The 15,525-nt window shown below is 40.5% G+C and overlaps 1 protein-coding gene across 11 annotated transcripts in view; it reads left to right on the plus strand.

Moving 5' to 3' along the window:
* The window catches only part of CELF2 (CUGBP Elav-like family member 2), a 559,446-nt gene that overhangs the window by 533,511 nt on the left and 10,410 nt on the right, over positions 1 to 15,525 (plus strand). For 7 of the 11 annotated variants that reach the window (XM_087768249.1, XM_087768245.1, XM_087768241.1 and 4 more), the window contains 3 exons: positions 5,911 to 6,030; positions 11,657 to 11,854; positions 14,677 to 14,820. In XM_087768249.1, coding sequence (XP_087624375.1) covers positions 5,911 to 6,030; positions 11,657 to 11,854; positions 14,677 to 14,820 — 462 coding nt within the window. Of the gene's footprint in view, positions 1 to 5,910; positions 6,043 to 11,656; positions 11,855 to 14,676; positions 14,821 to 15,525 lie in introns of all 11 variants that reach the window. The other 4 variants (XM_087768243.1, XM_087768247.1, XM_087768244.1 and 1 more) reach the window with 2 other exon arrangements.

Below are 15,525 nucleotides of genomic sequence, written 5' to 3' on the forward strand. Positions count from 1 at the left end.
GGATCCTCCAGTTGACCCTTTCTGTTGGGGAAGAGAATTCATTTTATAAATTGGCCCTGAGACATGAGAGGGGTGGGATTTGCACAGAGGTGTACTACAGATGAACATACATCTGTGGTTTTCTTACTTCAGTACATCTAGAAGCCCTATCAAGGGCACTCCTTGGTCTTAGGTGGAGGAAGTCAATAGGCATGACAAGAATGTGCCGGTGCCTCCAAGCTATGGCTTTCTAAGAGGCAAGCCAGAAACTGTGAAGAATTAGCCCTGTCTTGCAGCAAAAAAACATAGTGAGTGCTTTATCCAGGGCAGCACAAGAAGTTTGAGGCATCAGTAGCACCTAGTAGGTTAGCTCATCCTTCGTGCTCTTGTGCAAGGCCATCCTACTCTGTGTGACCTAGTACTGTAACACGGCATAAGTCCCTGCTGCCTAGCTCCTTTCTCTGACAGGGTGTGCTTTGCCGACAAGTGCGTGTCCTCTGCAGATTAGCTCAGAATTGCCCAGCATCAGGCAATTCTCTGAGCCCAAGATTTGATTAAGGTGATTAGATTCAAACTCCTGATAGTGCATGGTTTGGCATTGGTTCTGCATGCAGGATGAAAACATATCCCTTGCTTTCAGATCACTGGCTTGTAACACAATGTGTGGCTGACAGGGAGGGCAGGATCCATCCTGCAGCCCATTTCCTCTCTCAGTGGTCTACGTCTACTTTGAGTTCACCATCTCAAGCAGTGGAAACAGGGGCACTTCCAGAGGGCAATTCAGCCTATCCCGAGACAGAAATCTAAAGGTAGGGTGTTTGAGTTGGAGGTCTCTCAACCTCAGAGACACCCTAAAATAATAGTTTTGACTAGACTAGCTTGAACTAACGATGAGGCTGCCAAAGGTGGGGAAATTAATCCCATCCAGTGTGCACAGCAAAGCCAAAGAAATATTTACACATCATTGCCTTTCCTAGATGCTGTTGTCCTGAATCTAGTTTTCCAGCTGATGTAAATCCAGATGATGTAAATCACCATGACTCTATGGACCTAAGCTAGCCAAAAGAATGGCCAAAAGTTTCTATGCTAATACCGGTTGTTTTTCTAGGTTGGCATCATTTTTGGGAATTGTGTTGAAGTGATATTTAAATTAAAGGGGAAATGGCTCATTGCTAGTTTAGATTTCTATTAAAAAGATATCTGACCTAAAAGGTGCTATAATCTTTTACAGGCAGAAATAAATGTGTTGAGGAGAATAGTTGAAAATGCCAGCTCCTTACAGCCTTAAAAATCTCTATGAATGCAACATTGCTAGTTAAACACAAATATTTATACCGTGTAGAGCATCCACTCCAACTGAAAAATGTGTTCTCTGTATCAAAGAGAGCTCTATTTAACATAGTATATTAACCAAAGGCCAAGTCTTTTTTTCGTAATGAAGCTGATGATAGCAAAATTTTCATCAATTAAATGGAGGAAGCACAGTAGCATCAAATGGCTGGGGTTGGGAGTGATTTGAGGGTGTGTTAGGGGAAGGCTGCAGCCATTCCCTTCTCCATTTCACAGCTTCTTAATAATATTATTTATATTATTTGAAGGTTTCTGGATGTTTATTAAGGTGGAGTTGAGTTTGGAAGAAAAGAGGAAGGCTGTGAGATTGGCACAGAAATGTGGGAATAGAGAGGTCAATGAAGAACAAACAGTGAGGTCTCTAATAGCAAAATAAACATTTTTAACTGTCTCACCTTTTATGGTTGAAGATGCTACAGTGTTCTGTAAAGCCTCTGTATGTGGCCTGGATGGAGATGGCAACAGGTGACCAGCATGCAGTGTATCTGCAGGAAACAGAGCAGGTTTTTCTATAGGTCACAGGACAATTCTTCACTCTTACAAGTCTAAACTGACCTCTTTATCCAATGCTGTGATATTATTTTCATGTATTAATAGATCTTTAAGGTCAGTGGGGAATATGATGAACATTTGTCTGAGCTCTTACAACAACAGCCAAAGGATTCAACCCCGTAACTCCTGCCAATAGTCTCTGATTGAGCAACAGCCTCTTTGAGAAAGTTGTCGGCTTATTCCAATGACTGATGATAGAGAGGAAAAAGTTCTTTTGAGTAGACAAAATCTTATCTATCATGTTCTGATGTTTATCCAGGGCTTAACATTGTGAGGGAATGATCAGTGCAGCTGGTAAAAAGCAGCTCTGTTCTTCACCAACTATTGTATATTTAGCCAGCATTCATCAGGCTGGAGCTCCAGTCTGCTGAATCTCTCCCCCTAGCTTCAGTATTAGCTAACTCACTAACATATTGAGTCCCCGACATATATAGGTTTTAAGGAGGCAAGGATAAAATTCCCAGTATAAAAATGTCATGGTTTAACCCCAGCTGGTAGCCCCATACTAGCTACTATGAAGAAAATTAGCTCTATCCCAGCCAAAACCAGAACAAAAGAGAAAAATAATACGCCACATGTTGTGAATAGAGGGTGTGCCATACCGAGTGACACCAGAAAACCAAGTCGTTTGCACATTTTTTGTGTGTTTTGATTTTCCTGACTGTTGCACCAAATGCTGGTGCACCAGTAACACAAAGAGGGCAATTCCTAGTGGCACTACAGCTCCGTACATCAAGCTGTCCAAGTACCTGGAGACAGATGCCTACTGTTTATTAAGCAGTACGATGAAGTGATTCAGTTCAGAGCAGCAATGTTCTGGTGTGGAGGACGGAGGGAGTTGTGAAATGTTTTCTTTTAATTTATTTGGTGGCAGGGGAACCTGGTAAAAAAACAGTTTATAAATTCGGTAGATATTCACTCTATTTTCGTCATCTGGACAACTAAAAGCCATAAATATAGAATAACGCTATTCCGAGAGTGAATTATATTTCCTTTGCCATTACCCTGAGCAGTTGCAGAGCCCAAGAGCTTTGCTGACACAAGAGAGTTATACAGGTTCCCCCAAAGTAGTGCAGTCATCTGCCGTTACCACAAGGCATGAGATTTTTCTTTTTTCCCTTTGGTTCAATATATGTTACAATTTTTTAGTTGAAAGAAACTAGAAAAGGGCAAAGGACAGGAGAAGCATAGTCCTTGTCTTTAGATGGATTTCAACATATTCTGGGAGCACATGAGGTAAAAACTTTCAGCTGGCCTAAGCCTCCACACATGTCTTGTAGGACTTTTCAACTTCTGCTTGATCTCCCTTTATGTTTTTTGGGCACAAGGAATAGCGTTGCTTCATCTGTTGGTTTTATCCAGCATTTTGTGAGGAATTTTTACCTCTCGATATCTTGGACCTTTTACAGCCCCTTTATGATAGTATTTTAGCTCATCACTGTCTTCATCTTCATTTCATACACGCAGGTCTCGGTCAAAGAGAAGTAGATAACTAGCGTGGAGTTAGGAAACCTCACCCAGCAAGGTGCTGGATCTGTCCTTTACAAGTGCCCTAACAAAAGGAGCTCCCTTTATTCCTGTTCACCCCAGGCTCAGTAAGATAATGGATACCACACAATTTGTTCAGGTTCTTTCTCCTCAAAGAAGTAATAAGCCAAAAGGGAAAAAGCATTGTCCCAGTGGATCTGTGAGACAGATCACTGCTAAGCAGAAGAAATAGCCGCAACAACAAAACGCTGATTTCTGAGGTGCTTCAGTGCTCCAACTAGTATTTTACATTGATTATATGCCAAGTCATTATTTAGGCAAACTAGATAATCTGCTTTGCAACTTCAAATGGAAGAATCACTGAGGCACCTGCTCTGCATTTGTCTGATGGAATAGAGAAACTTGATATGAATAAAAGAAGAAAAGAGATGTTGGCCCCAGATACTGGCCATCCCCGAAGCATGTGTTTGGGCAGTGAGACTGTGATAACAGCCACCACAATGCACTCTGTGGGATGCACAAGAGGGGAGGATTTAATCAGGTTTTTCTGCCTTCTCCAACAGATGTGTTGACAATCCATAAGTGTATGGCTCTCATTCGCAGGAGTTATTTGCCCCCAAGAGCTTTAATGTAATTTTCAGGCAGTTTCCTAGCCCCCATTTCTCTCATTTCTTAAATATATGTGTTTCCTTAGGAGAAAAGGGTAATAATCCTCTGAAACAGAAATGGATGGAATTCAGCCCAGTCAAAACCAATCAGATCCTTCAGATTTGAGGTTTATATACTTCATTTAAATGATCTGCTAATGAACATGAGCAGAAACACAGAGCAGTGTTGGTCACAGGGAATTCACTGACATTCATTCACTTTGATTTTTTTCTCTCTTCTCTGTTGGTGCCCACATTATCTGACAAAAGCGTGTTCTTACTTGTTTTTTTGATTACTTTTTTTTTTAATCAAAGACATTATTGGCTTCTTATTGCTTTGTGGAGAGAGATTGAATAATCAAAGCTGCTTCTATCTGCAACATACAAAATTATTCAAGTTAGCATTGCAGATGCTAGGGAAGTGGGGACAAGGAATGCCTCACGGAGCCTGGAAATGTCTCCTCACCCACACCAGGAGAGTCTTTTGGACTTTGAGGCCCCATGAGTGCAAAGGCTTTTTTTTGATGGGTCTTAAGGTTGTAAAGGTGGGTTATTTGTAGATTAGAGCTTTGAGGTTTACCCACAGAGTGAAAAAGTTGCCTCCTACTTTCCTTACTGGACCCTACCAACTGTAGAGACTTCACTTTCTTGAGGGTTCGCTTAGTAATCTGATGTGTTTGACAGCTCAAAAGAGCATCAAGATAAAAGTGATGTTAACCATTTCACAGATAGGTAATGAGTAGGAACAAAAAAGCATGGTGTAGACATGATGTGCCTCTGGTAAATCAACAAAACTCTGACTTTAAATGTTCACTTTTCAGAAAATAATGTGACTTTTTAAAGGAAAAGAAAGTCTTTATGATTGATGCACTAAAGTAGGGCTCAGGAGACAAGCTAAAAACCTAATTGCTTCAGCAGCTTTTATCAGTGTGATTCATCTGGTATAAGTTTACCTACCTGTAAGTTAACTGTTTAATCTACACTGGTTATTCAAGGCCCTTTTATGAGAGAGGCACGTATTTCTAATTCATCCAACCTATCCTAAATGATAGCTCTTTCTAAGGTGCTTTATTACTTTCCTATGACAAGAGAGTGAGTCTCTTTCTCTTCCTAAGCATGTAGTTTAGATGGATTCATCTCATCCACCTTCATCATTCCCTTGGCATTGTAGCAGCAAAGACTTTTTCTCCACCCGAGCCTCAGCTTCCCCTCTGGCAGAGCTTTTGGGGATACATAGAGTATCATTTATGGGGTGCATATACATGACTAGTTATGTACAAAGGCCAGGCTAAAAGCCTGCAATAAAATGGATAGTAGTTACATTTTGTATTTGGCTGGTCATTCTTGTTTTTGTAAACTTCATGGCTTTAAGTGATGTTCATACAGTGTCCTAGAGCAGAGCTGTAATGGCATAGTGTCTCACGTAGAATAATTAGAATTTCTCTTAGAACACTTGGGGCCCAGAACAGAAAGCTTGTTGTATGACAAAATTACATTGAGTAATTCTATTTTTTTTCAATGATAGAGTTTAAAATGTGGCAAAATCTCAATAGCCTGATTAGCTGATCAGCCTGGGATGCTAGGTTGATTGACAAACTTCTGAGAAAGTGACTGATCCCATACTTACTGTTTCTGTATTATGTTTGCATATAATAGCACAATGCTAAATTTTGTGATCCGGTCTTTGCAGTTCAAGGTTTGTCAACACTTGCCATGAACAAACATACTCGTAGTATCTTGAACAAGGTTGGTCTATTGGTCTCATTTTCTTTTTTTCTTTTTCTTGCAAGTAGCCCTGTTGTTGAGCTCAGCATTATTGTAAGCTGTTTCGTGATCAACTAAAATAAGCAAAATATGGCCTTAATTTTGCCTTTTTTTTTTTTTTTCTTTTCAGTGGCTGCATCAACTGCTAATTCCACAGCTGGTGCGGCCATGAATTCTTTGACTTCTCTGGGTACTCTCCAAGGATTGGCTGGAGCCACTGTTGGACTGAATAATATTAATGCACTAGCAGGTACCGTAAACAGTGAGTATTTATTGCTGTGGTGGACAGCCTTCCCCAATAATCATGCCACAAAACCTATCAATTGTAATGATTATATGATTCTTTTTAACCTATATGCAAAATAAGGGAGTCAAGTTGATCTAGTTCCATTCATGGTACAGATGCAGTTCTGGAGTCTTTTCGTTTCACATAGTTTGCTCTGCAAAATGAAGTCCCTTGGGTCCCTGCAGAAAGACTCCTTTTCTTGCAGGACGTATGGAAGGTAAAAGAAATGTCACCAGAGATTTGGGTTATCTAGGTTGTACGAGAGGCTCCTTTTTCATTTAGGGAGTCTGACAACAGGTATATCACCCCAATGAATGACCTCACTCAGAAATGTAGTAGTAAGAAAGATGTTTGCCACGGAGGCAGTCCTTTTAAAATGTCTGTAGGAATTATCAAATTGATTTGAGAGCAACATACTTTAAAAATGAAGGCAAGTCTTTGGCTTTTAATTGGCAAGTATAAGAGAATGATGCAGTCAGTCACCTGTAATACCAGAGCATGCACACCTATCCTATGACATCTTAAACAAATCCTGGCATCTCCAGCGAAGTAGATGCTGGTAGTTGTTACAACATTCTTCCTTGTTCTTAGCCTTGGTTGAGATTTTCCTGAAGAAGAAGGATTTTTTTTTTATTGTTTCTCCTATGATGACTTCACCTTTGCCTGCAATGGAAGAGATTTGTCCAGCTGCATTTTCCCCCTCCCCTTTTTTTTAGCTGCTGTTGTTCCTTGCATTTCCTTTTGCAATGCAAGGAATCTATTTGGTCATTGCCAGTCCATGACCCATCATAATGTACCCCCAGGAATGGATGTCCTCCTCAGTATCTCTTGCTCACTCTGATGCTCTGCATGATGTCCTTTTTGTCACTGTTACTTGGCTGCTCACCCAATCTTTTTGTTCTGTGATCTCTGGTTGTCATTGTTGGGAGTTGGGAAGGAAGGGGGCTAATGGATGTCCATGTAGCAATGTTGAGTGGTTGCATGGGGTCTTGTGTAAAACAGGTCTTGCTTCTGGCAAGGACATGCATATTTCACACAAACAACCTCATAGTAAATATGACTCAAGAACAACTTAAGAAAAGTAAGTATTAGGTCCCAAAATGGCAGATGTTACTTTCCTTTCTTATTATTACACTAAAAATGGCATGCATGAAAAGCTAACAATCTCCTCTCATGAGCTCTCTTAGTAAGGGAGCTACCCTGTCATAAGTAAGAAATCCTTAATGTCCTTTCCTGATAAACAGTGATTGTGCTTTACTTGGTTTATAAGAGTCACAATATCAAGAGCGGAGTATGGCTTCCCACTCCTTCCCTCTCACAAGTACTAAGAACCCAGGCACACTGGGGCACGCCAAGATAATGTCCCCTTCATCAAGACCGAGCAAGAATGAATGACGTATGAGCTCTTGACTTTGCGTGGGAACCCTTCTGTTGCACTCCTTTTAACAATTCTTGCTAGGCTACAAGCAAAGAGGTTACTTTTCCTCAGCAAGTATTTTGAGGTGATGTGTGTGCAAACGTATCTGCATGTGTCACTTGGAGTGTTAATGACGTGTTCACGACCTGATACCAAATTTCAGCTTGTTTTAAGCCACCATTACTTTCCATGGACTTGTACCAACAGTGGCTTCAGTCCCCAGTCTTCTTCATGGATGTTTTTATGGACACCGAGGGTGTATGTGCCTAGAATATCTGTATGTGTATAGCACTTACAAAATCTATGTTGATATGCCTGTCTATGTATATACATATATGAGAGAGATCTAAAGAGGGGAAACTGCTTCCCCACAACCCAACACAGTGTTGTGGCACTGTTTCTCTCAAAAGGGTGACACTGATTATCAATTTCAGGTACTTGTGATGCTAATGATAGCGAAGCATTGTTCAAGTCACAACCTCCCCTGTCTATTTTAATGACAAGCCAGTGCTTTTCCTAGTGACCGTGTCTGATCCAGTCATCCGCACTCAAACCTGCCTAGGAGTTTGCCTTCGGGAAACCTCACGTTCAATGAGTCTGATGTTTCACGCTATGCCATGGTCATAAGCGCTCCAGTAAAAACATTCAAACATCATTTGGTCATGGAGGTTCCTGAAGTAATTGTGCAGAGAAGTTGGAATTGAGTGACATGCTTCCAATTGGGGAATTAACGAGAGCGATCCAAAGCACAAGTCAAGCAGAGCTTAACCCAAAAATTAATCAGAAGGCGGCATTGGGTGTGGGCATTGATTTACAGAGGTGTTGGAAGGGGTACTCTTCTGTCGAAGCCATGGCCTGCTCTGTATGTGAGAATCACAAGGAGAATGTCTGAGCTCACTAGAAGACTTTTATTTGTTTTCTGGATCCTGGATGGGTCCATGAAAAAGACACTGGACTGTGGAGACTGATAGTGCTCTCATTGTAGAGAGAGGCATTGTAGAAAGATGTCTGGAGGCCTTAAAAATTAAAGGAAGTGGAGTATGGCAAGTTTAACTGTCTCCAAGGGTTTGGCAACAGTTGTACGTACATTTGGGGATTCACCCAGTCTTCCCTCAGTTGTGCTTGAAGCGTCTGAAACCTTAAATGACAAAACATTAGACTGTCTCCTTTGGGCACGTAACTTTAAATAATGTAACTAACAAAAAGAATTATGAATAATGAGGAAAAATTAATAAAGAGAGAGGAAGAGATTCTTTGCGGTTAAGAAAGAACACCACGGATTCAGGATACTGGACAGCTATGGCACAATATTTGTGTGTGAACCCAGGGCAGTCACTTAGCCTTTCTGCCCCCATATTTACATCTGTAAAATGGAGATAAAACTATTTGCAACGGATTTGAAGGTGCTTGGAAAGCACTTTAAGAGACTTTTGGACTTGCCAAGCATTGTCACTTTTGTATTATGTAGAGTAACTGAAAAACATAGAAGGCCATAGATGAGAGACTCCAAAAGGTTATTTCACAGAAGTGAGGAAGGGACCAGAGTTCAATATCAGACTGAGGTGCATTGGTAGAGATAATAAAGAGATGGCAGAGATGTGTAACTGCAGCTGGACCTTGTAGATTTCATAAAAATGTAAAAAGGGAGAACAGAAAAAATGTCAAGAGCTTTCTGCAGTTCTGTTTTGCTCAGGAGGGAAGTGTATTTAGACACGTGCGCTGCGGTCGCAGTAGCAGTGCCCTTCCCAGAAGCAGAGCTGTGAGCTGTCTGGCTGTTTGCTAATCTGAAATCATTTGGTGGGACGGGACTATTGATTCTAGGTGAAAGAAAGGGGAGGATGCTGCCCACTGCAACACAAAGCATGTTTATCTGATAGGCTGATGACTCACAAAAGATAACATGTTATCCTAATGCTTCCTCTATTATCAAGTTATTTCAACATGATAATAAAAGGAGAGATACAAGCTGCTTTATCAGGAGCCTTTACTTTAACCAGTGTTGTGTAACCCATGCAAACAATGACACAAACCTAAGTACAAAAATATCAGCAGGTTACGGTCAGGCTCAGGATCAAATAATATTATTATTATTACAATGACGATGATGAAGAAGAAGAATCTTCATTTTCCAATGTAAGATATGAGATGCTTGACAAGCTATCTTGGTTTGCAACTTTTTGTTTTATAACTGGGGCCATTATGCAACAAATATCTGGCACTCTTGTGCTCTGACAGAGGTTTTTGTTCAAAGTAGTGGCAGCCAGTCCCTCCTATCAGGATACAATGATGCTCTGAAATGATGTGGAGGGGAAAGAGAAATCTTCAAAGTGCGAGACATTTTATTAAGGAAAGGCTAAGAATATCACATCTCTGTCAAGTGTTTAGTCACACAAATTATAGGAATATCAAAAGGTATAATTTATGCAGTACAATTCTCTTAATTGGCACAGACTCTGGTGGAGCCAGAAAGGTGCCACTTGAGCAATTGTCCTGATTATCAGAGACTCATAGGAATACACTTTTTGAATCTACATAAGAGATGGAAGAAAACTAGTAGGTCAGCATCTTTATCCTCCTCTGTCAATGCAGGATAATTCCCTGCAGTATTCTTTCTATCTCTAAATTACTCATATGATAAGGTTTATGCCGCTCTCCTTGAAGATTGTTTCCCAGTCTAATAGATTTCATTGTTAATTCACTATAAAGTGTCCTCTGCTTAATTTCCTCACTTTTCTCCAATTTACATATGACTCCTTATTATTGCTCTGAAATTAAGCTCTCTCTTGCTCTTCAGTGTTCCTAGCTTTTGGGTCTTAATATGGCTCCACCAGTCACCTCTTCCCCCGTCATTTTACCAACCGAAAAATGACACAGTCAAGGTCTAAGAAATGGTCGCTGGTGGTTCTGAGTGCCCCATTTTTCTGGTGACTGACCTACTGTACCTCAAGGGGCCTGATTAAGCCCTTTTAAGTTGTTTGTGAGCTGGTCACCTAAAAATGGGGGAGCACAGGATAGATAGTTGTGCAGAAAACACAGCCTAACTCTCAGTCCTGATGAGCACTTACTGCTCCGGTTGACACAAGTTGGAGGTGTGGGCAATGAGCGGGACTCTGAACACTGCCACCCTTTTGACTGCCAAAGAGACTGTAGCTCTAACAGAAAATTCACTTTTTCTGGAATTTCTGAAAAAAATAAGCGTTAACACTGTTAACTTCAACGTGGCTCATTTTGGAGCCATGATGAGGAACAGAAGCAACAGAGAGAGGCTGTAGCCCAGGAATTTGTCCACCACCGAGTCAGTGGTAAAAGTTTTTCTGCGGACCACGCTGTGTGCACGGATGAGGGATGCCATTTTCCACACAGCTAGCAATCCAGTCTGAAATTTCCTCTCTGGCAGTCATCCCAGTTAAATTAATCTGTTATTTATCAGGGTGTAGAATTGCTTTAAAGAAAAAAAATTAAGCAATTCTGCTTCCAGTGAGAAGAAAGACATTGCTAGAACCAAATGCTTTTATTTCTTCATGAAAGATGCCTAGTCTGGATGAAGCACTTTTAGTCACTCTAGATGTGCTGCTGTTCATCTCTTCTGGAGTAACTGGAGTAACTGGAGGAGGAGGGTGGAAGTGTAGAGCATCGCAGTCCATCTTCCTACCACAAACCTAAGGGGCAAAGCCCATAATTGTACAGAGAGTTGTTTCAAAATGCTATTAATCAGGGTTCTCTGCTAACTCTGTATAAGCAAAACACTTCTGATGCGGTGTGATCATGGCCTGTCGCTAAAGACCCTGGTCAGAAAGAGTGAGTTTCCTCGCAGACTGCTTTTTCCCAGTGGCCAGCTTGCAAGGATGGAGGTCAAATAGGTCCCACTCTCCCAACTTCAGATACCCTCAGCAGAAGCATGGGTGTTGAGGAGGGTGGGCAGAGGCTTTCGGGAGCACCGAGCTGTAGTACTTGCCAGTAGCAGGCTGCATGCGAGTCCGTTTGACTGTGCAACCCTTGTGCTAACGTGATCCTGACGCCAAAGTCGTGTTTCTTTGTTTTCAGTCCCATTTGGTGAAGTGCCGAGCTGCATGCACTGCCGTCGTTGTCAGTGTCATATAATACCAACGACTTTCGGAAAGCACTAATGAACAAGTGCAATTTCTTTTCTCTATTGTTGGGTTTTTTGTAAAGTTGCTCAAATGCTCTCAGGTATGGCGGCCCTGAACGGAGGACTCGGCGCAACAGGCTTGACGAACGGTACGGCTGGCACGATGGACGCGCTCACCCAGGCCTACTCAGGAATCCAGCAGTACGCTGCCGCCGCGCTGCCGACGTTGTACAGTCAGAGCTTGTTGCAGCAGCAAAGCGCTGCGGGCAGCCAGAAGGAAGGTAAGCACCCGCTGCCGGTGCAGCAAGCCCCACGCCGAGCAAGCTACCTATGGCCAAACGAAAGCGGTGGTGTGGGTTCGTTTCTTCACAGAGGCTTAAAGAAGGACCTCGAGTAGCCTAATCTTTGATTTTTTTTTTTCAGTTTTCTCCTGTTTAGTATTGCTACTTTCTTTAACCTCTAACGTAATTCACTTCTTAACCATCGGTCCCTCAAGTTATACTTTACTGACCATCCTTTCTTATATAAAAGCATTTAGCAACTACCACGTAAAAAGGCACCAGTAACAAAAATCATCCCTTTATGGATGCCATTTTCTCTTCTGGTTTCCATTTTCTGTTATAATGGAGTTAATCTGATTAGGTTTAAAGTTTTGAGTTAATGACAAGATCTGTTTTGGCTTTGAGTGGTTCTTTGCTTAATTGTGGGTCTTGCGGGGAAGCAACTAAGTGAATGATTGCCCCCTCTCCCCGCGCCAACAACAAATAAACCTCAGGAAGTTACTGCTAAGAATAAATGAATACTAATTACAAGATGTTTAGGAAAATGAGGTTACCCTTTTCCCCTCTTCCGTTCCCCTGCACACTTCCCAGGCATTTGGGGGGTTTGTTTCTGTTTTCATTGCTTTCTCTCATCCTAATTTCCAGCTAATTCTAGAAGGACAGGAAAATAATTGCATGCTTTCTAAGATTGTATCTATGTTGTCACTACTGTTCTTGCCAGGGCTAAGCTTTGGAAATAAACCTAGTGTAATATCCTCAAGAGAAATTTTTTTATCCTCTTTTATAATAGTATCTTCTACTGTTATGGGAAGTGTTTCCTAGGAAGACAAATTTGGCATTCCCCCAGCTGGCTATTGTATAGGGACACTGGAGTTAAAATGTATATTTTTTCTGAATTCTTTACTTCATTTACTGCTAACAGTTTGGATTATTTAAAATGAAAGGATTTTTTTTTAATTAACTTTTTTTCCTCATTTTTTCATATTCTCTGCATTTATCTTTCATCTCGCTCACTTTGGTCAGTGACAACAGACTATTTGACACCAGAAAGAAATTGTTTGGTGTCATTGTAAGATACATATTGAAGGAAAGATTGATTTTTTTCTATTTTATTTTTTTTTCTGTTTATCGATGTTCATATCAAGTGTAGGCTTACTTTTTATTGTTATGAATTGGCAGTGTCCCTTTTAAAATACAGTCTTTTTCGTTATATGTCTTGTTTCTGTTAGTAAGGGGTTAAGTTAAAGTGAGTAAATTCTGTCATTGAATACTGACAACTGTGTTTTGCCTCTTAACATGATTTCTGATGGAATGGTGAAGAGTCTGGAGTGGTTGAGGATAAACAAGTACCAGAGAAAAATGCTATATAAATATTAAATGCTGAAGCACAGTGAACTGCCTCATGCATATGCTCTAAACTATTGTTTAATAAGTTTTTCTTAGTATTTTAAAAAATACTATTTTCTGGATAGGAAATACTTGCGGTAAGAAGAAATAAGTTTCAGGTGGCCAATTTTTTTCCTCTTTTTTTTCACCCCCAAAAAATGTTTTTCTTTTTAAAAACATTTGTTTTCTAATCCATTTATCACCTCCTTTTGGGCAAACATTGCAACCTTTTCCTTCAGGCTGAGAGAGAGCAGCCAGCCTGGTTCTTCTGTATGGGAGAGGTGAGGCTTCGTAACTCTGTTGCAGAAGGTACTCTATAAATCTGATGCACGCTTTCCTTTTCCTCTCCAGAAAACCAAGGCCATCACATCTGAGGCACACTTGGGTTCCGTTAAGTAAAGGAATACTTAAACAGGTTATTCTAGTGTTTTTACCAGAAATGTTTGTGTCCTTTGCATACCACTTATGCTCCTGGTGTCTGCATGGGAAGGCCACATGCCTGGCTCCATCATACATCATGTTCTTCCAGGCATCCTTTGCTCATTTCCAGTATGTTATTGTAAAGGAGAAATTGAGGTAGGGAAAAAAATAACCTATTAGTGCTAGGATGAGTGTTTTAACCAACAGCACTAAGAATGTGTATCTCAAATTCTGGCTGCAAGAAAAATATTCAAAGCACCTTTGAGTTTGCACCTTTCTTTACAAACTCAACTTTGTCTACAGCCACTTTAATTTCAACCCAACTACTTTATTTTGAACTTATTTTTAAAAATATTTACTTTACAAAGTTTCTTCTCTGTCTTTACAAAGACAGAGCTTTCTATGGGGAATTTGTATTTTAAAAAAAAGCTGTCATTTTGAAATGAGTCGGTAGAAATTTGATTCTGAGTATCTTTCTCTCTCTGACTTCCCTGATTTCTAAGTCACAAGGTTTGTTTTGTCTTACCCTTTTTATTCCCATCTCCACCAGTTTCCTGCCCTTTGAGTTTACATCTGTGATACTCAAATCTGAGCTCAGCTCATTGTGTTCCCATAAGTTCCCACAACTAGAATTAAACCGACGACCCCATGCGGGTGTTTGAGGCAGCAGAGGACTCCTTGTGCAGTTCTTGGGGTATTGTGAGAGAGTAATACCTTGTGTACCTGTTTTCCTAACCTTAATGATACTGAAAGACACTCATATAAATTGAAGAAAGAGGCTGCATTTTAACTTCTGTAGTAGAGTTATCAAGTAAACACTTTTCAAGATAGGATGCTCTAAAGAGCTGCATTTCAGCTCTGTTCCTTTGATGATCCACTTGCTTTTGTTCCTTCAAAGTTGGAAAGTGAAATGCTTTCTGACCATCACCTCCAGTAAGTATTATGGAAAAACAGATTAAATATAGCACCTGTAATAGCTGTTTTCATACTTTTTGTTTGTTTGTTTTTTCCTAAAGGTCCAGAAGGGGCAAACCTCTTTATTTACCACCTCCCCCAGGAGTTTGGAGACCAGGACATTCTGCAGATGTTCATGCCTTTTGGAAATGTTATCTCTGCTAAAGTCTTCATTGACAAACAGACCAATCTGAGCAAGTGCTTTGGTATGTCAAATTTAATAAATTGAATCGTAGAAACCACATGCACTGCACGGAAAAGGGGCCACGAAAGAAAATTAACAGCAATGTGAGAAATGTCATACTGGAATCTCATTCCAAAAAGAATGGACTGTTAATCCTCAAATGAGTGGGAAGATGCACAGACAAACTAGTTCTAACTAAAAATTGGATATGAAAAAACAATAATAATCTTCCAGTCTGACATCTTGCATGAATGTGTCAAGTACATGAAACTAATTACACCCTATGTGGGGGAATGTCATTTAGTATACTATTAAACTGCCTTTTTATGGATACCTAATTATTCTCTATTGTATAGCTGAGCCACTTAAAAACGCTCTATGTTTAACCCATTACTTCTATATTACAGGAATTTCTTTCTTCTGAATTAAGCACAAGATTTTGCAATTAGTGATTGAATGGTGTGTACATGTAGTTCAGAACGCTTTACAGACAGTTGATGTCTAGATATGCAGCTCCAGCTGTTGCAGGTGGGCTCTAGTGTATTATGGAAGGTAGCATCTCCCCTTACCTTAGGGCAGGGATGGAGGGAGCCTCACAAGATCAGTGTCAAGTTTCCCAGAGAACGCTTTGAGCTGCCAGAAAATAGATCACAACAGAGGAGAAGATGATATGTTGATATAAAACAAGTTCTAGTGTTGATTAAGTGGGCTGATGTCTTTTGAATAG

Source organism: Nipponia nippon, unplaced genomic scaffold (assembly GCF_047370975.1).
Source record: "Nipponia nippon isolate SJK-2023a ecotype South Korea unplaced genomic scaffold, ASM4737097v1 scaffold_3, whole genome shotgun sequence".
NCBI lineage: Eukaryota > Metazoa > Chordata > Aves > Pelecaniformes > Threskiornithidae > Nipponia > Nipponia nippon.